Source organism: Dromiciops gliroides, chromosome 3 (assembly GCF_019393635.1).
Source record: "Dromiciops gliroides isolate mDroGli1 chromosome 3, mDroGli1.pri, whole genome shotgun sequence".
Lineage (NCBI taxonomy): Eukaryota > Metazoa > Chordata > Mammalia > Microbiotheria > Microbiotheriidae > Dromiciops > Dromiciops gliroides.
Window position 1 is genome coordinate 549,077,565 of NC_057863.1, and position 21,449 is coordinate 549,099,013.

At 43.3% G+C, this 21,449-nt stretch overlaps 1 protein-coding gene across 2 annotated transcripts in view; it reads left to right on the forward strand.

The window, feature by feature from the left end:
• Nucleotides 1-3,774: 3,774 nt before the first annotated feature.
• Nucleotides 3,775-21,449, forward strand: part of ACER3 (alkaline ceramidase 3) — a 216,768-nt gene continuing 199,093 nt past the window's right edge. The window contains exon 1 of one of the 2 annotated variants that reach the window (XM_043998252.1): nucleotides 3,775-4,004. In XM_043998252.1, coding sequence (XP_043854187.1) covers nucleotides 3,899-4,004 — 106 coding nt within the window. In that variant the 5' untranslated portion in view covers nucleotides 3,775-3,898. The remainder of the gene's footprint in view (nucleotides 4,005-21,449) is intronic. The other variant, XM_043998253.1, reaches the window with a different exon arrangement.

Sequence of the window (21,449 nt, forward strand, 5' to 3'; positions counted from 1 at the left end):
TGGAAAGAAGATCCCAAAATGTGTTCTCCCAGAAACAGGTCCTTGGCATCTCCCATCTGGGCACTGCCGTCTTGAGTGATCTGGGCATGAACCAAAATCCCATTTTATACACACACACACACACACACACACGTACACACATGTACATATAGAAATATGCATACACATGTATATGGATGTATGTGCATACATAATAGCTTAAAATTATAGTAAGACTTTTTGGAATGTCCTATATACTCTCAGCTCAACTTCTTTCCTGAACCCCAGTCACATATCATGAATAGCCTAGTGGGTATTTCAAACTGTTTGACCTGTGGACATTTCAACTAAACATATTCAAAACAAAATTCATTCCATACCCTCCCATTCCCCTTCCCCTCCCCCAACCCATCCACCTCTCTTCCAAATTTCCATTTCTGTTTTGAGTACCACCATACTTCTAGTCACCCTGGTTTGCAACTTTGGAGTCATCTTTGAATCCTCACTCTGTCTTACTCCTATGTATCCAATCAGTTGCCTCGCTGGGGTAGGAGAGAAGTCTCCTCCCCACTCTCCCTGCAAGACTCTGGAAGAAGTGGGAGGGAAAAAGCAAAGAATGACCTGGCTCAAGAGTTGGGTTCTACCCTCTAGAGTTGGCTTTCTTCTTCAGTCTTAGGTTTCTCTGACTGAATTGACTTTCCTTTAGATAGATTTCTCAAAGTATTTTGTTCTTAAAAGTTCCTAGGGCAATAGCTGATCCTTCAGGAAGGAAGAGAATAACCATTTCTATAGTGCATACTATGTTCCAGGCACCTGTGCTCCTAAAGGTCTGTTGTTATTCACTCATGTCCTACTCTTTGTGACTCCATTTGGGGTTTTCTTGGAGTGGTTTGCCATTTCCTTCTCCAGTTCTTTTTACAGATGAAGAAACAGAGGCAAACAAAGTTGAGTGACTTGCCAAGGGTCAGACAACTAGTGTGTATCTGAGGCTAGATTTTAATTCAGGTCTTCCTAACTCCAGGCCCGGTAGTCTATCCACAATGCCACCTAGTTGCCACTCCTAAATGTCTAGTGAAGCCAATCTCCTCTAAGACCTTAACACCTTGTTTCTGTTACTCACCACTTATATCTTCCAATTCAGTGGTGTCAAACTCAAATGAAAACAGGGACCACTAAAGCTTACTTAAGGACTCTTGTAGAGTACTGACTTAGAAAACCACATATTAACATTATCTATGCTTTATGGTACTTCTATTTATTTTGTTAAATATTTCCCAATTAATCTGTTATGGGCTGAACAATGCTCTACCTCCCTAAAATTGTTTTATTGATCAAGTCTTTCATTTTAATCTCATTTCTGAATAGACCTTTCCCCTACCCCAATGGAGATTTCCTTCTAAATTAAAAAAAAAATGTAGTCAAGCATAACCACAGGACACATTGACCACTTCTTAAAGCATATGCAGCATTGCATAGTCCCTACCTTTCTAAAAGGTATCCTGTTGGATTTTAAGACCCATCATAGACTTACTGGAATGGACTTTTCTAGTCTTACATAGCTTTTCTTCATGAACTCTACATTTCAGCCACACTGGTCTACCAGCTGTTCCAGAACTCTTTATTCCCTTGCCCACCATCCTTTGTATCTGTAATTAATCTACTCCCTCTTTATTTTTGTCACTTAAAAGTCTTATTTTCCATCAAGGCTCTTCAGGTGCCCCCTCTTCTCTGAAGTTCCCTCTAATTCCCTTCCTTAAAGGTATTAAGGCGCTCTCTCTCTCTCAAGTTACTTTATTAATCATAGATAGTAGGGCAGCTAGGTGGCCCAGAGTATTAAGCCCTCTTCCTGGAGTCAGCATAGTTAGACTTGAGTTCTAAATCTAGCCTCAGTCATACTTCCTAGCTGTGTGACCCTGGGTGAATCACTTCTGTTTACCTTTAGGCAAATCACAACCTCTCTCTGCCTCAGTTTTTTTCAATTAAAATGGGGATAATAATAGTACCTATCTCCCAAGGTGGTTATGAGGATCAAATGAGGTAATAATTGTTAAGCCCTAAGCACAGTCCCTAGCAAGTGGTAAGCACTATCTTAAATGTTAGTTATTACTATTTATTATAGATCTTGATCTACAAGAGACCTCAGAGACCATTTTGTTGGGGGGGGGTTAATCTTATCCTTTTTTGTGTGTGATAGACCCTTTTGCAAAGTCTGGTGAAGCCTATGGTCCCCTTCTTAGAATAATGTTTTTAAATGTATACAATACATGGGGTCACAAAGGAAAACAAATTGAAATACAATTATCAAAATATTTTTTAAAAAACTCAATGAAGGAGGAGGGAAGAGAGGGAGGAAGAAAATTTGGAATTCAACATTTTAAAAAACTGTTAAATTTTGTTTTTACATGTAATTGGGAAAAGGATAAGATATTTAAGTTCCAAAATAACAAGTTTGCAGAACCCAGGTTAAGAAGGCCTGGGCTAATTCAACCCCTTCCTTTTATACTTGGGGAAACAATCTTAGAAAGGTTCAGTGAATTTCCTGAAGTTACTGAGGCAGTAATGCCTACAGGGAAGATTTGGACACAGGTCCTCAGATACCAAGCTAGTGATCTTTCCAGCTCACCAAGATGCTTTATATAGATTATTAATATCCCTATACCCCAACAGAAGGGTAAGCTCCAGGACAGAAGCTGCTCTGCATTCCCAAATCTAACACAGTGCCTGGGCACTTGGTGTTGAATTTCTCCTTGTTTTGTCATTTTTCCTGTATGTGTGAGGCCCCAGATGCAATCCCTGGCATCTCCAACAGTATGTTTGGGGTGTCTAGGTGATGGGCCTCAAGGCAGGAAGACTCATCTTCCTGAGTTCAAATGTGGCCTCAGACATTTAATATGTGTGAACCTGGGCGCTTAATCCTGTTTGCCTCAGTTTCTTCATCTATAAAATGAGCTGAAGAAGGAAATGACAAACCACTCCAGCATCTCTGCCAAGAAAATCCCAAATTGGGTCAGGAAGACTAAACAACAAAAAAGGAGGGAGCTGGGACCACCTATACTTATTGGCATTTTCCTTGGTATACTGGAAAGATCCCTGCTTTTTGAACCAGAGGACCCAAAGTGAGTCCATAGCTCGGCTCTGCTCTTAGCCAGATGACCTAGAGAAAGAAAGACCTTTCTCTTTTCTGAGCCTCAGTTTCCTCCTTCCACTGCTAAATCCTGCGAGTCTACCCCGGGATTAGCTGATCCAGTTATTGGTGTTATCTCTATCCTGGGGGGTTCTTTCCCTTTACTTTCTTCCAAGGCCCGGACCCCACAAAAAAGGAGTATTTAGGTGGCGGGGGAGGAGGGGGGGCGAAATCAAGAGAACCCTGATGACAATCCAGGGACATTTTCTCACCAGACATCTTCGGCCTTGATTGACTGTGGTCATCTAAGACCACCTCCCTTCTTTACCCCGCCCCCGTTAGCCCTGGCCCCACAGCCACCCCGGTGACCTTCCCCTCTTCTCTGACAAGGTCTTTTCTCACTTTAGCCCTAAAACTCCAGCCCCACCCGCCGTCCAGTTACCATGGCAACGCAGGTGCCCACCCCTTCACCCACGCCCCTCCATGCATCCGCTTCGGCCCCGCTTCTGGATTGGGGTCGCTATGACGACAGCGCCCCCTTTAACCCTCCCTCCCTCCGGGGGATCTGTGTGACCGGGTCCTCTCCCCGCCCCCGGCTCCTCCTCCAGGCCGGGTCTGTGGGGGCCCCCCCGCCCTCTTCCCGGGGCGGAGCCGGGCTGTGGCTGCGGCGGCTGAGGCGGGGACGCCGAGGAGGCCGAGGAGGCCGAGGAGGCGGAGCCGGCCGGGGCTGTCTGAGTGACGGTGGCGGCCAGCCCGGCTCGGCTCGGCTTGGCTCGGAGGGGAGGCAGCAGCGCCATGGCCCCGCTGGGGGCGGACCGAGAGGGCTACTGGGGCCCCACCACGTCCACCCTGGACTGGTGCGAGGAGAACTACGCCGTCTCCTTCTACGTGGCCGAGTTCTGTGAGTGGCGGCGGGGGGCGCGGGGGCACTGCGGGCCCGGCGCGGGCCAGCTGGGAGGGGCGGGGGAGGGGGACCCCGGTGGCAAACCCCGGGGCCCGGGGTGTAAGGGTGGTGACACCCGCCCCTCACCGGCAGGGGACATGGGCAGCATGGAGATCCGACCCTCCCCGCCGCCCCCCCCCCCATGTGGAGTCCCCCCATCTCTTCCTAGGTAGGGGGCTTATGGAGCGTGCAGACCCTCACTACTTCCCAGGCAAGGGGAATGGGGGTGCAGAGACTCCCATCTCTCCACATTGCAGGAGGGATGGGGAGCGAGGAGACCCCCACCTCTCCCCAATTCAGTGGGATTTCCACCCCTCCTCCTCACCCTCCCCAGAGACTGCATACAGAGTGTGAAGACCTTTTCCTTCCCTGAGCAGGGGATGGGGAGTGTAGAGACCCGCCTCTTCTTCCCCCCCCCCCAACCAGGGGTGGGCACGAGGTGTGTAGAGACCCACCTCTCTGAAAGTTAGGGGATTGGGAGTGTGGAGACCTTGCTCCACAAGTCAGGGGAAGGGGGAATGTGAAGACTTAACTCCTCCCCAGCCTCAAACCAGGGAAAGGGGGAATATGGAGGCCTACTCCCTCGGTACAGGAAGAAGAGAAGGGGGGACCCTCCCTCAAACAAGAGGATTAGGGGGCCTCCTATCACATAGGGGAGACTCTAGTACTGGACTTGGCAGGGCCTTAAAAACAGAGGAGTGAGTGAATCCTCGGATTTGCAAAGCTTTGGGGAGGGATACCTGGGCCAGTGCTAGGCAGAGAAAGGGGCACCCTTTGGGAGAGAATGAATGGAGCCACAACTCCCTCCCCCCATCTCCACCCTCTAGGGTCAGGAGGAGCAAGCCCCCAGGTGCAAGGGGAAAGATCTGGGACATGTGAGAGGCCATGGGAAAGAAGACTAGGAGGGAGAGGAGGGAATTTCCTGTATATTGAGAAGCAGGGGATCTGAGGTTTGGGGACACCCTTAGATTCTGGCAGTTGGGTTAAGGTTGGGCATTCGGTTATGCATAACACCCTGGAAAGACCAGAGGTCTATGTACACATCTCCACCCTCTGGGACAAACAAAAATCAGCTCCCTGCATATTTGTACCAGGTGCTGACATCCTTGCCACCCTCCTCTTTAGCTCTCTGCTGGTTATCAGGACCCATGGGCAAGATATAGTTGCTTTCTCTTCTCTCCTCTTCCCCATGAACCTGAAGCCCTATTCCTTGTTTCCCCTTCTCTGTTTTCTCAATATTATACTGTTTTCTCAATAGCCTGCTCATACCAGACTTAGCATGGATCTTTCCCAAGCCCCTCTGTTTGTGCCGCACTGCTTGACCCCAGCTGGCTTTCATTTGCCTGGAGGTAATTTCCCATGCCCATGAAAACCCCCAGCCTCCTCCCACTCACCTCGCAATAATTCTTGAATTCTGCCATGAGCTTGTTGCAGATTTCTCTGCTCTGAACATGACCACCTTAGGCACTGCTTGTACCTGACTCTGAAGCTTCAGGGGAAAATTCTCTTCACCCCACAACATAAACTCAGAGCTATCCATCCACTCACAACTTGTCCCCATTCCTTAGCCCCTCTCTGCCAACTTGTTCAGTTTTGAGGGGACAATACATTCTGCTCTCTTCACTTATCTGTTTTGATCAAGCCCTTTGGTCAGGGCAAAGAGTACTTAAGGACTGTCTGTGTTCCTTAGCTTGACAGAAGGCGGGGTCTACACCTGGCTCTGCTGTGTGCTCCTGATATTTTTTTCATGCCACAGCCTTCCAACTCTGCTCTCCAAATACCACTATCTTAATGCCCCACTTGGACAAGGGCCTGAGTTAGGCCAGAGACTAACTCACTCTCATCTCTCCATCCCCCAATCAACTCTTATCTCCTGGTTATTTCAGGTCCCTAAGTTAAAGGGGACCCATTCTTTTTTTTGTTGTTTTTAGTAAGGCAATTGGGGTTAAGTGACTTGCCCAGGGTCACACAGCCAGTAATTGTTAAGTGTCTGAGGCTGGATTTGAACTCCAGGGCCGGTGCTTTATCCACTGTGCCACCTAGCCGCCCCAGGGACCCATTCTTGACTCTGCTACCTGCTCCTATCCAGTCCCTAAAAACACATTAAATATCTGAGGTTGTGACCTCTCTTGTCTACACTTCCCTGGGAACACAGATCACAATCCTCAAGATCTCCGTCCCTGTCAGACCATGCTTTAAGTGGGGTGGAGAGGTTGATGTTTGACCTGTGCCCTTCCACCCCAGTGACTGGATCTGGTCAGACCCAAGAAGGCCAAAGGAAAATCTTCCAGAACTATTTCCACAGTCCATCTGGTTTATTCTTGAGGGCACTAGACATATATGTTGCTTTCTTTGGTTATCTTTTTCCTTCAGGCTTCTTTCGGGATACAAGATAGGATACAGCTTTGCCTGGCTGAGGACCCTCCATCCCTGAGCAAACCTATGCTTCCCAGCTTATTCCTGCTGTACTTCTCCCCAAGGCACCTGCTCCCAGTAGAAGGACAAAGGCTTCGTTCCAGGCAAACTTTCTTACCTCTGACCCCAGCTGTACAGAGAAGGGGAAAAAGTGCCTTTCTGTATCTTCTAGTGATCAATCTCTTGCCTTATAGGCCTATTTTTATGCTGAAAGCTATTTGTTTACGTGTGTTTTTTAAAGGGCCAAGCTATTCATCTACTTGGGTTTTTTAAAATTGTGCTTGTGCAGTATTGGAGACCTCAGACTTCTTACATCAGAGAAGAAAACCAAAGGGATCCCTTTTGGTTGTTTGTACTTATGACCTTGGGAAATTCAATATTTGTCAGAGAAAGCCATCAAAAATTGTACTTACAAAGACTTTAGAGTCATGGGCTAGAACCAAAGGAGGCGTAGATATTCATGAGGGCCACAAAAGAGGGAGAGAAAGAAAATGTGGAAGATATCCCTTAGAAAAGGGAAATGGCCTTATTTCTCTGCATAGTTAGAGAAGGAAACTGCAGTGAACTACTGGATCTTCAATAAGTGGATAAGGTGAGGGGGCAGCTAGATGGCACAGTGGTTAAAGCACCAGGACTGGATTCAGGAGTACCTGAGTTCAAATCTGACCTCAGACACTTGACACTAGCTGTGTGACACTGGGCAAGTCACTTAACCCTCATTGCCCTGCAAAAAACAAAAAAAACAAAAAAAACCCGAACTGAACTTCGGGGCAGCTAGATGGCGCAGTGGATAGAGCACCGGCCCTGGAGTCAGGAGTACCTGAGTTCAAATCCGGCCTCAGATACTTAACACTTACTAGCTGTGTGACCCTGGGCAAGTCACTTAACCCCAATTGCCTCACTAAAAAAAAAAAAACAAAAAAAAAACCCCAAAAAACAAACAACAAAAAAAAAAACAGTGAGGAAAATACATGTCAGAGGAGGAAAAGTGACTCTTACAAGACCATATGACTAATAAGCTCTAGAAGCTAGAATTTGAACTCAGACCCTCTGCCTATAATTTCCTGCTCTTCCTATCTTTTAAAAAAAATTAAAAAATAATAATAATAAAAAGAGGATAAGGTGAAGGGCTGGTGAGCACTTTGCCCAGTATTCTGAGGGAACTGTTTAATTTGGAGGAAGTTAAGGTTAGGTCTCATGAAGAACCACAGCTATGGGTGGGCTGGAAAGAACGTTGGAATCAGAAAACCTGGGTTTGAATCCTGGCTTGACCAGTCACACTTCTTCTCTCTGAACAAATTACAGTTTTCTTCTTTAAAATAACAGTAACTGACCCCACATTGTCATGTTGTGAGTATGAAATAAGGTGAGTGACATAGTGAGTAGAAGGATCCTAGACTTGGATTTGAGAGCTGGATTCTAGTTTCAGGTCTTCCCCTGGCTAGCGGTGCCACTTGACAGGGTTCTCGATTCCTCTTCTGTAAAGTGATGTCATTGGACGAATGTCCCCTCTTGTTCTAACACTTTTTAAAAATTTCTGTGAGATTATGTTAAGTGCTGTACAAATCTAAACTCTCAAAGAGAAATGGAAGTTTGTACCTTTGAGTTAACTAGGAAGATGTAGCAGTTGGGATAAAACAATTGTGAAATAAGCTTGGTGATCCTAGATTCTCAGAATTGGAAGTGACCATAGAGATTATTACCTAGTCTAACCTTCCACTCATAGGCCTCTTTGGAGCATTCCTGAAAGGGGGCCTGCCAGGCTTCTGTTGGAACATATCCCATAGCCCTTTGTGACACAATATTACATTGTGAAATATCCTTGAGTATTTTAGATAATAAAAGAGTCACATTTCCAATTCCCCCTTTTAAAAAAAGAAATTTAAACAGATATACCTTTTTTAAATTAATAAAGTATTTTTTTTCCTGTTACATGTAAAGATAGTTCTCAACTTTTGTTTATACAAGCTTTCCAATTTCAGATTTTTCTCCCTCCCTGCCCTCCCTCCCCCCTCCCCTAGACAGCAGGTAATCTGGATATAGGTTATATATATATGTATATATATACATAATAACATTAATCATATTTCTGCATTAGTCATGTCAGATAATACCTTTTTTTTAAAAAAATGTTGAATGGTGATCATGATAGTAATGAATAGAAAAATGAACTTAGAACCGTAAAACCTACTGAGATTTGAGCTCTGGGTTTTCCACTTTCTGACTATGTGATCTCAGAACATTCCCCTTTCTTCTCTGGCCTTCATCATCCTAAATCTTAAATGGAAATAATAAATAATAGTTGTATTGCCTGCCTAATGCCCCTCAAGGATAAGCTTAGTTTGAGAAGTACCAAGGAAAGACTGGCTAGGGAAAAAGGACAGCAACCAAAAAATCCCACCTCTCCCCAGCTAGAAAAGTGTCCACGAGGGAAGTGAGATTTCAGGTTTTGTGCAAATGATTGAAGAATAAGAAGTTAACAAGGTAGGAACAAAAAATTTTAAGAGGAGTTTGGAGAAAGAGTCTATGGCTTAAGGGCAGCTGGATGGCGAAGTGCATAAAGCACCGACCCTGAATTCAGGAGGACCTGAGTTCAAATCCAGCCTCAGACACTTGACACTTACTAGCTGTGTGACCCTGGACAAGTCACTTAGCCTCAATTGCCTCACTATATAAAAAAAAGAGTCTATGGGTTAGAGTAGAATGGGTCCCTTTGAGTCATAAACTCTGATGTGCCAAATTAATACTTCTTTTTCTGATTACTTCCTTAAAGATGATCTTGAGTGCTTGCCACAAATGAAAGGCAGCATCAGGTTCTTAAGTGTGTTATTACTGAGGTAGGATACTGTATATTAGGAGTCAAGAGTAGCCAGGTGCAAATCCTGCCTCTCTTGCTTGCTGCCCTCGTGACCCTGGGCAGATCATTTCCCTTCTGTGGTCCTCTGTTTCTTCATCTGTATAATGAAGACTAGATGGCTTTCAAGGTTCTGTCCAGCTGTTCATCCCCTTCTTTTTACCTCCTCTGCCTTTTTATAAGACTTTCTGGAGATAACAGTTCTTCCAGCATGTATGGAAAAAATGCCGCCCCTTTCACTTGTCCTTTTATTGTCACCTCCCTAATTACTGTGTCCCTCCTGCTTCTAATTGTCATTCTGCAATCCTGCTAAGTGTTGCAAGTGTAAGCACCATTAGATTCCTAGACTGTGTACATGCCATTTAGAAACTGTGCCTTCCTCGAGTGTCCTAAAGGCAGTGTGTCATGATAACAACTCACTTTTCTCTAATGTAATGCTCTATAGTTTATGAAAGCTTATGGGTACAAATTATCCCCACTTTACAGATCAAGATGCTGAGGTGAAATGATTTGCCTAAAAGGCTACTCTTTTCCAAAACATTATTTGAACATGATAAAAGTACGTGGAGTTTGGGTGCCGATCCTCTAGTGAGAGAGAGATGGTACAAGCATTGAGTGTCACTTTGCAGCTGAGGAAATTGAAGCTCAGAGAAGTTAAGGGATTTGTCAAGATCACACAGCTGTGAAGTATCAGATTGCAACCTCACCAGCTCATAGGAACTGTTTCATTCTTTGGACTTGAATCCCCAGTGTGTAGCATGGTGCCTGGCGCATAGTAGGCATTTAATAAATTCTTACTGACTGAAGCATCAGAACTCAAACCCAGGTCTTTTCATTCTCAAACCAGTGATCTTTCCAAATGAGGGTAATAATATTTCCTCTTTGTGGGTACAATTGTAATAACTTAGGTAGCTATGACATATCTTCCCAGTAGTTACCAAATCACATGGCCTCAGAAAAAGCAGAAGTGTCCTAACACTTGTGCTCCACTTCAGGAGCAGTAGGCTAGCAGGACTGACTACTGAATAATGAGCCAAATTAAAGTTAAAAGGTTGCACTTGGATCGTCTTTTGGGCATCAAATATTCTGTGATTCAAATATGAATGAAAATTGCTTCAGAAATTACTGAGGCGGAAGGAATCTCAGAGGTTAGTGTCCAAATCTAAACTATACTTCTTGACTTAGATCAGGAAGTCAAGTTCAATCTGGCCTCAGATGCTACTAGCTGCATGACCCTGGGCAAGTCACTTGGCCTCTCTCAGTTTCTTCATCTGTAAAATGGAGAGAATATTAGCACCTGCCTCACAGGGTTGTTGTGAGGACCAGGTGAGATAATGTTTGTAAAAAGTGCTTATGCATTTAATATATGATTATTTTCCTTCCTTCCTTCTTTCCTTCCTTCCTTCCTACCTGCCTGCCTGCCTGCCTGCCTACCTGCCTACCTCCCTTCCTATAATCAACCTCACAAGTTTACGATGAAGGAGACATAGCTAGACAATATATACCCTGTGAAAAAGATCCAGGGATTTTAATGTGCTGTCAGCTGCACATGAGTCCCTAGCATGTAATCTTAAGTCGGATTTAATTTAATTAGTAAATTTACTTACTCTCATTTTTGGTAGTGATTGTGGTGCTCAACTCGCTTGTTCTTTTGTTTTCTAAATGCTTTCTGTTTTTATATCACATACTAATTATATCCTTCTCCCCTGGTCCCCATACTAGTGAACTTTCTCTTATTCACAGGATAAACATTTTACAAAAGCTCTCCAGAAAAGCCAGCCGCCACACCAATGCTGTCTGACTGCATGTGCAGCATTCTACCTGTAGTGGAAGGTGATCATTTTCTTCTTCCTCCTGAGCTTTAGAGCCAAACAATATTCAATTTTGCTTCATTGTTCTTTCCATATATGACATTATCATTATGTATAGGGTTTCTCCTGGTTCTGCCTACTTCACTTTGCAACCAACCCTCATTCTGTATTTCTTTGAATTCTTCATGTTGGTCATTTCTTATGGCACAGTGATAGTCCATTATAGTCACATACTACAATTTGTTTAGTCATTTCCTGATATACTTTCTTTTCTGGCTCTTTGCCATTACACAGAATGCCGTTATAAATCTTTTGGTGTATATGGACCTTTTCTTTCTGTTTTTTTTACCTCCTTAAGGTGTATACATCTAATAGTGGGATCTCTGGCTCAAAAGGTGTGGACATTTTAGTCACTTTTGAGGGGGGATATAATTCCAAAATGCATCGTTAGGCTGTATCTATAGAGATAGTGTGCAAAAGGAGGGGTTATAGTCATTCAGGTGTTGAGCAGCACATCTTAGGAAGGCTGTTGACCTACTGTAACATGCTCAAAGAAAGGTGATCTATGTGGTGAGAGAAGGAAATGAAGATTATGCCATATAAGAATTGGCCAAAGGAACTTGGCCTTGCAAAGAAAAGACTGAGGGGGAATGTGATGGACATCTTCAAGTACTTGAAGGACTATCATCAATCAATCAACATGTCTTTAAGTGCCTACTATGTGACAGACTCTACTAGGCTCTGAGGAAACAAAAACAGAAAGAAAAAACCTTACTCTGATATGGAAGAGGGTTTAGACTGTGGTTCTGCCACATAGTCTACTTGGCCCCAGAGGCCAGAACTAAGAGGAGTGGGTTGTAGAGAGGCACATTTTAATTCCATGTAGAAGAGCACTGGACTTGAAATCAGGAAGGACCAAAGTTCAAATTCTCGTTACACACTGTTAGATTATAGACAAGTAATTCACCCTCCTTGAGCCTATTTCTTTATCTGTGAAATGGGAATAATAATACCTGTACTATTTACCTCACAAGATTTTGTGAGACTTAAATAAGATAACATTTGTAAAAGTGACCTGCAAACCTTAAAGGGCTGTTAGTTATCCTAGTAGAGCTATCCAAAAGTGAAATAGTGTAGCTGAAGAAAATTGTAGGGTTTGGGCTTTTTCCCCCCTTGGTGGGACAATGAGGGTTAAGTGACTTGCCCAAGGTCACACAGCTAGTAAGTGTCAAGTGTCTGAGGTCGGATTTGAACTCGGGTACTCCTGACTCCAGGGCTGGTGCTTTATCCACTGCGCCACCTAGCTGCCCCCCTGTTGTAGGGTTTTAAAATTCACTTGAAGTCTTTGTGTAGAGGCTGGATGACCACAGGAAGCTGGCGGGGGGAGGCAGGATTCTGGCTCCAACATAGTACATGTTGGACTTCGTGACCTGATGTTCCTTACAACTATTACGTTCTGAGCTATTTTTTGGAAGAGTGATTGCTCTCTGTAATGCCACCTCCCAGAAGTACTCATCTAACTGCTACTCACAGACCTCTAGGAACCAAGAGCCTTGAGGCCTACAGCTCTAATTGTTGGGAAGTCAAAATTTGTTTCCCCTTAATTTATACTGACTGCTCCTAACTCTGCCAACACAGTTCTAACTTCTTTATCATGGCATCCTTTCAAATATTTGAAAATAGTACCCTTCCTCTCCCGCCCCCCCCCCCAGTTTTTGGCTTTGTTAACATTTTCATTTTCCTCAACTAATCCTTATATTGCACATGATACATAAAAGGCACTTACTAAATATTGAATGTTTCCTAGTTGCCTTCCTCTTTACCATTTGTCAACTGATCAGTACTTACTTAATATCGACACTCAAAAGAACGGATTTTGCCTGCGTAGTATCCTTTCCTTGATGCAGATCGCAATCTCTCCTACTTGCTAGACAGACTTGGAGTGCTGTTGTGGCAGCCAGCTGTTGAGGAACCTCCCCTTGTTTCTGAGGCTCATCACTGGACAACAGAAATACAGTTGATCCCCCCCAGAATCCATCACCTGTTGGCCGGCCTGCCATGGGGAGCTTCTCCAGACTCACCTAGGCAGACAGCAGGCAGTTGGTTGCCCAGGACTGGAAAGCTTCCCAACTTGGTAGATTCTGGGAGGTCTTACTTTCTGCTGGCATAGGCTCTGAGAAATCAGTAGTCTGTAGAGGAGAGAAAACTAAAATGTTAGAGGATGTCAGTTGCAATTCCAGCTCTCCTGCTTATAACTTAAGGGCTCTGAGGTTCTGGGTCTTAGTCTCCTCATTGGTAAAATGAAGGACCAGATTGTGTCCAAGAATCCTCTGAAGCATTGGAGGCCAGATGGTGTGACTCTGTCAATCCTTCATCTCAAATGTTGTTTCCAGGCCTGACCAGGGCAAAGTACTTGGGATTCATTTTGTAAACTTCACACGTCCACTGCCCATCAGAAGGTGTATCCATACATGGAGGACTCATGCATGTTTGCACTGGGACTTAAAGCCAGAAGAAGGCTGACTTTATGTTCAGGTCTCCCTGCCCAGATCTCTTTCCAAGATATTTAGCTGATGTCAACCATGATCTTGTAGCAGATCATTTCGGTTGGGGGCGGGGGTGGTAGGGAAGACAAGGAGTTGTTTTGACCGAGGAAATAATGGGCCTTTGAAGAATTTGAATTTGAAAACAAGTATTTACTGTGACCTGAGTACTGGATAGATGCTTTGAGAGGTACAAAGCTAATAGTTTTTCAGAGGCCCCTTATGAATAGGTGAAAAATATGGAATTCCACTGTGTTGGCTCATGTGAAGCCATAAAGAGTTAAAAGAAATTTTTGCTTAGTGTGTAACAATATGCTCCCAAGTAATGACACTGTTCTTTCCACCCAGGGTTCCTCTCTGACTGCTTTGTCAACTGCTTCCCAATTAAAGGGAATAGACTGCACCTGCAGGGGAGGGACTAGGAGTCTTTTTTTTTTTAAAGGAAAAGCATGGAGAAAGTTGTGTAAAATTCAGTAGGCTGCTAAATAGCAAGTGAAGCAGTGCAGAAACCTGGAGTGGCAAAAGAGTCAGAAGTCACTCTTCAGCATACTTTTCTGCCTCACCCTGCATTGTGAGCACTCACTGATGGTGCTAGAGAAACTGGACTTCCTACCAAAAGACATTCACAAGCCTACCATTCTTCCCACCATTCCCCATTTTATAAGTGGGCACCACATTTTAGGAAAGATTTTAGCAAGACAGGAACGTGCCAAATTCCAATCCTACAAACATTTTAAGTGTCTCCAAAGTGCTAAAGGCTGGCAGTACAGAACTTAAAAACTGAAGACTTCTGTCCTACAATGGAGGGACATAAAATGGGCTGATAGTTAACTACAGTACAAGGTGCAGGGAGAGAGAAGGCCAAGGAGTATCTAAGGTCCTTTGAAAGGGAAGAACTTGTCTAAGCTGAGGGTGTCAGAGGAGAGACTTCCCTGCCTTATGAAGAACTGGGTCTGTTAAGCCAAGGAAATGAAAGATAGGGAGAAGCATAAACACTCTTCAAATACCTGAAGGCCTTTCATGTGAAAGGGGGATATATTTATTCTGCTTGATCACAAACATTAGAGAAAAAGGAGTAGAAATGGAGGCAGGTTTCAATTTGGTATAAGGAAGAACTTGCTAATCGTCTGACTTCTCCAAATATGAAATCACTGTTGCATTCTTCATCATTAGAAACTTCAAATGGGGACTAGATGATCAAGAAAAGGGGCTGAGGCTTCTTGTTCGGGTTGGGCATGCACTAAATGACTTCCAAGGCTGACAAGTCTCACATAGTTTTGTACACTTATTTTTTTATATGCAGTAGGCTACTACGCTTGTATATGAGGGAACCAAAAGGTGAACAACCACAGGTTCTCATCCCTCAGGAAGCTTATAACCTGTTTCTGTGGAGATCGGAGAGAAAAGATGTACACAGATAAATGTAGTCCAAGTTAAAATATTATAATTCTATCAAAGGGGAGTACAAAGTGATATGAGTGGTATGAGGTCACAAGTCTTTATTAAGACACCAGGCCAGGGGTGTGTGGAGGGGTTGGGGGAGGAGCCAGGTCAGAGATGTAAGAAGGGGTAGGACTAGGCTAGGGGTGTGTGTAGGAGTGGGTGGGTTACAAAGACAACAAAGAAAAACTGGACTACAGAGTGCATGTGTATGAAAGGGAGTAGTGGATAATAAGCCTGGAAAATTAGGTTGGAGCCAACTTGAGAAAGGCATTAAATGCCAAACAGAAGAATTTATATTTGATTCTTTTTTTATTATTGGGTTAATATTTATTTATTTACTTAAAGTTTTGAGTTCCAAATTCTCTTTCTCTCATTTCCTCCCTCCCTACCCTCTCCCCTACCCAAGGTTGCAAACAATCAGTATAGGTTATACATGTGCCATTATGTAAAACATTACCATGTTAGTCATTTTACATAAAAAGAATCAAGTAAAAAAAAGAGAAGGCACAAAATAACATGCTTTAGTCTGTGTTCAATCAATATCAGTTCTTTCTTTGGAGGTGAATAGTATGCTTCATCATTAGTTCTTTGGGATTGTCTTGGATCATTGTATTGCTGAGAGTAGTTAAGTCATTCACAATTGCTCATAAAATGAAAATGTTGTCACTGTGCACAATGTTCTCCTGGTTCTGTTCACTTCACCATACATCAGTCCATATGAGTCTTTCCAGGTTTTTCTGAAATGATCCTGCTTGTCATTTCTTATAGCAAAATAATATTCCATTACAATCATATACCAAAGCTCGTTCAATTGTTCCTTAATTAATGGATATTCCTTTGATTTCCAATTCTTAGCCATCACAAAGAGTTGCTATAAATATTTTTGTACATTTATATTTGATTCTGAAGGTGATAGGGAGCCTTCGTAAGAGTAAGGCCACTTCATGTGAGACTTGGGAAATGGAGGCTATCTAGTGGTAGAAGGCACTTGAGGGATAGGAGATTAGGGAGAGTGGACAAGAGGGAGCTCACAGTAAGTGGCTTCAATTTTTCTATAAGACACAAGGTTCTCTGCTGATAGAGAGTTGGGGGAAAGGCAGCTATGGGCAATTAGAGGAAGAATGAAAAGGTCTGGAAGAGCCATTGTAGAGAGTGAGATAATAAGTTGATAAAAGGGGGTTTAATAGGATTGCCTAACAGCAGTGAGGGCCTGGTTGAGGTTGTGTAACCCAGTCAGAATTGTTACATAATTTTCTCCATCTTGATTAGCCCACGTGTAGGAGCAAAGGTGGCGAATGGTAGAAGTGATCTAAGACTGAGGCTTGGCTAACTATAACCAGTGATATAGAGAAGAGGACAGTATATAATTGAATTGGTTCACCAATGGGTCAAGATGGGGAGAAGAGGAGAGAGTGGTTAATGCAGGAAAGCTGACATGGGAGAGAATCAAAGGGTCAAGTGATTAGAGATCACAATGTGGATGAAGTGTAGGGTTTTGTAAAGGAAAGCAAAGGGAGAAGCAAAGAGAAATAGATTGTGGTTGGATGAGGGGTTCTCCAAATTCTTAAACATAGGTATAGTACATTTGTAGGTGGTGGCAGGATGAAGGTATTACCATCTCTGTGAGTGGCTGAGGTGGGGTGGAAGAGTAGTTCAGGGAGGAGAGTAGGTTAAGAAAGTGAGTGTTTAGGGTATTTGAGGGAGAGTCAGTATGTATGTTGAAGTTCTGTAGAATGAGGGCAGGAATTGGGAGGAGAGAAAGACTGTGAGCTGGATGCCAAATTCATTGAGGAAGGAAGGAGAGTGATTTGGGACTGTAGCCAACACAGCTATACCAGGATTTGGATTGGTGGTAGACATGAATAGATGAACCTTAAAGGAAGAGTGATTACTGGATGGAGGAAGTAGGGAACCTGGAGGTGCCACTGGGAAGAAAGGCGTATTCCAACTCCTCCACCTAGACCAGGGAGCTAAGGAGAATGAGTGAAGGTGCAGCGAGTCCTAGAAAGAATGGCCAGAAAGGCTGCGTCAAAGGGGACAGCTGGGGTTCAGTAAGATGAAAGGAGTGGGAGAGGAAAAGATTTAAGATGTTCCCATGGAACAGGCATTCCAGAGGGCACGGTGGAATGCCTGTTGGATTATTCCAGCTGGATACTTGATTTAGGGTTACTTTTACCCTCAGGTAGTTTGTTTGCAAAGCTGTCCTTGCTTGCCATCCAGCCCTGTTTGATCAGGGAATAATGCAAAGTGGTTTTAATGTTAGCTGGTTCCAAGGAAGAAAATAAATCTATTGAAGAAAGTGCCTATATCATCCATTCCAAAGCCAGATTGAAATCATTTGGAATTATTTCATATTTGACATTATTCAGACTATTCTGAGAACTGAAATTCTACTTCAGGACTCAAATGACTCTATGATTTCCTTAGTGTGGGCATTCCCTCCACCTTCATACCTGCCTGCTTTCCCTGTGTGACTTTCATCCACGTCCTCCCATAAATTTGCCACAAGGAGTCCACCCGGTGTTCTGTAGTTTCCTTTGAAGTAAAAAGGATGCCTTTGGAAAGTACATAGGCTCTCAGTTGCTTATCCCTTGCTCTCACTATAAGGAGCCCATCATCTTTTTCACTTATTCATTTCTTTGATAACATCCTATACTTTTAAAAAAATTGTTAGGGGCAGCTAGGTGGTGCAGTGGATAGAGCACCAGCCCTGGAGTCAGGAGTACCTGAGTTCAAATCCAGCCTCAGACACTTAACACTTACTAGCTGTGTGACCCTGGGCAAGTCACTTAACCCCAATTGCCTCACTAAAAAAAAAAAAAATTGCTGATATTTTCAGTTTCTTATACCACCATAGTATCCCATTCATCTCTCCCTTCCCACCTCCCATATGTATTTTTTTGGAGAGGAAAAAAGGAGCAATAATGTTAGTATAACTGATCAATACATTGAAAAAGTCTGAAAACACGTGCAATTTGTAATACCTGTGGACCTACCTTCTCCACAAAAGGGGTAGTTTGGGAGTGTCTTCTCATATGCCTTCATTTGAGGCCCACTTATCTTTATAAATCTGTTGCATTTACTTTTTATTTTTTGTGTATTCCTCTTTCCGTTTATATTGTTATACTTACTGTGTATGGGACAGCTAGGTGGCAGAGTAGATAGAGTGCTAGGTTTGGAGTCAGGAAGATTCCCTGAGTTCAAATGTGCCCTCAGACACTTACTAGCTATGTGACCCTGGGCAAGTTACTTAACTCTCTTTCCCTCAGTTTCCTTGTCTGTAAAGTGAGCTAGAGAAGGAAAATGACAAACCACTCTAGTATTTTTGCCAAGCAAACCCCAAATGGGGTCATGAAGAATTGGACCTGACTGAAAAACGACTAAACAAAAGTTATTGTGTATATTGTTTTCTTGCCCCGATTACTTCATTCTGCATTAGTTCATATAGATCTTTCCATGTACCTGCGTATTCATCACACACATAATTTCTCACATGCAGTAGTATTCCATTACATTCATGTACCACAATTTGTTTAGCCATTACCCATTTGATGGACATCTACTTTGCATTTGATTTTTAGCTATCACAAAAGTGCCTCTATAAATATTTTGGAGTAGTTGGGGACTTTTTTTCAATCAAGGGCTCCCTTGGGGCATAAACTCACTAATGGAGTCTCTGGTTTAAGGGGAAAGGGGAAATTTATCACTTTATTTGCATAATTCCAAATTAATTTCCAAAACACATCATTTCACAGCTCCACCAAGATTGAATGTTGTCAATTTTTTTTTTTTTGCCAATTTTCAGGGTGTGAGGTGAAGCCTCCAGATTGTTTTGATTTGCATTTCTTTTTTTATTAGTGATCTGGAATATTTCTTTACATGTAGTGGTTAATACTTTGTGGTTGTTTTGAGAGCTGTCTGTTCATATCCTTTTATCATTTATCTATTGCAGTTCTTTTGAGAACTATTGGTTCATATTCTTGACTACTTATCTATTGAGGAGTGACTATTAGTCTCATGTATATTTATTAATTACTTATGGATCTAGGATACTAAGATTTTGTCAGAGACACTTGATACAAAGGTTGGGTTTTTTTTGGTTTTTTTGGGGGGGGGGTTTGCTGGGCAATGAGGGTTAAGTGACTTGCCCAGGGTCACACAGCTAGTTAGTATCAAGTGTCTGAGGCCAGATTTGAACTCAGGTCCTCCTGAATCCAGGGCCGGTGCTTATCCATTGTGCCACCTAGCTGCCCCCGATACAAAGGTTTTTAAACATTTCCCCATATGCAGATCTAGTTCAGACTCCGCTTTCCCCAGTGCTGGCAATTCAGAGCTTTGTGCATAGCTTGTGCTTTGCTTCTGAAAAGCTGTGACTGAGTTGCCATGTCAAGCAAGGCTGGAGCAAACTTCCACAGCCTGCAGCTGGGGTCTCTGAGGCGTTGCAGAGTGTAAAGGGGTACAGGGATAGGGTTTGATCTCAGCCTGTGTTGTGTCACGTGACCTGGAAGTTCCAATAATATCCTTTACTCTTGTTCTCCTTCATAATGCTTCCTGCATTCTACTTGTAGTACTGTTTCTTAAAACCTCATCTATCTGAAGTCTAAATGGGAAGACAGTCTCACTTTGCATGCAGACGAGGAGTTGCATTTTATTTTGTTTTTTACTCACTGGTGGGAGAAAATTAATTTTTTTCCCTTTTATCTTGATTTTTAAAGGGGAAGACATTGATCTACACCTATGATTAAATCAGTTAAAACTGCCTTTTTGACAACTGATTGGGAATTTAGAAGATAAGAACCCAAATTACGACTACTACTGAATCACTGTTAGGTTTTTACAGCTCATTTCTGTAGTGTTTTGTAGTTTAAAAAAAAAATTTACCGTTGAGAAAACTGAAACTAAAGTGAAGTGATTTGCCCATGGTTATACTCCTAGTAAGTATTGCGGCTGGAAGTGAAACCAGATCTTCTTACTCCAAGTTCAGGGCTCTTTCCACTGAACTATATGTATCTTAGAATTATAAAACCTTAAAATTGGAAAGGATCTTACATGCAATATATTGCATTCCATACCTGAAACAGGAATTCCTCTATAACATCTTGAAGTAGGGACCAAGCAAAACAAGTTTAATCCCTTTTTGGTCATTTTCTTAGTTTATCCCTTCCAGTTTTGTTTATACATTTGACAAGTATGTCACCTTCATGCAAGTCTTTTTTGTTTTTTGCAATGACCTATTGTCGCCCATCTCCTATTTAAATTCATAGATTGAATACTATGAAAGACTGCCCCAGCTTAAAAGGATTCTGTGGGCATACTCCCCCAATATAGCTCATGAACCCCTACCAATGCATTTACCTTAAATATTACACCAGAGTACATTGTCGACTCAGAGCAAAAGCTTTTACTGAAATGACACAGTAAGAGTATTTACAAGAGAACGTTTCCATTGTAAGCTTAGGAAGCACTCTCCCATAAGCACACACAGTATCAGTAGGGAGAATTATTAGGTTCTGACTGTGCATAAGTAGGGCTTGCACAGGAGGAACACGTGTGGAGGGCACCCTTATGAATCTACTTCAGGACCCTCCACACTCCCATGCTGCTCTTGGTTGGGCATGTTATTCCTGTGGATTTACTAAAGTACTCGTCCTTGCAGGGGATATTGCTATAGACACTCACTGGGCTTGCTTTCTAAAGGTCATGTAGTTTTACCAGTTTGCTGTAGTAACCATTAATTCCAGCTTCTGGTTCAGCTGAAGTACTTGGTTAGGGTGTGGCTAAATTATTTCGAAAAGAATGGGAACTCTTGCCCCAGTATCAGTGGGAAGCCTACCCAGTTCTGCCCCCTCCAAATCTTGGCTCTGAACTTGGCCATCTCCTGAGCAGTAGGATTCCAGCTCCAAGTACAAGGCTCTTTGTGCTTATCCACTGTGCCACCTAGCTGACAGAAGGTCAGGGTTTAGGTCAGGCTATGTGCAAGCACATGTCTCCTCTGGTTAAGTGCTTCTGCAAGGTGCCATTATCCAGCTGGGGAGGAGAAAAGAGAGAAATGCCCTTCCTACCTTGCTGCACTCTGACAGCCTTCAGTCCTCCATAAATTAAGTTGCCCCCTAATTACCTATTGGTTCAGAGAAGGTCCATTTTATTGGGGGGGCGCAGGGCAGTGAGGGTTAAATGACTTGCCCAGGATCACACAGCTAGTAAGTGTCAAGTGTCTGAAGCCAAATTTCAACTCAGGTCCTCCTGAATCTAGGACCGGTGCTTTATCCACTCCACCACCTAGCCACCCCGCCGCCCCCCCCCCCCCCCCCCCCCCCCCCCCCCCCGCCACAGCTTT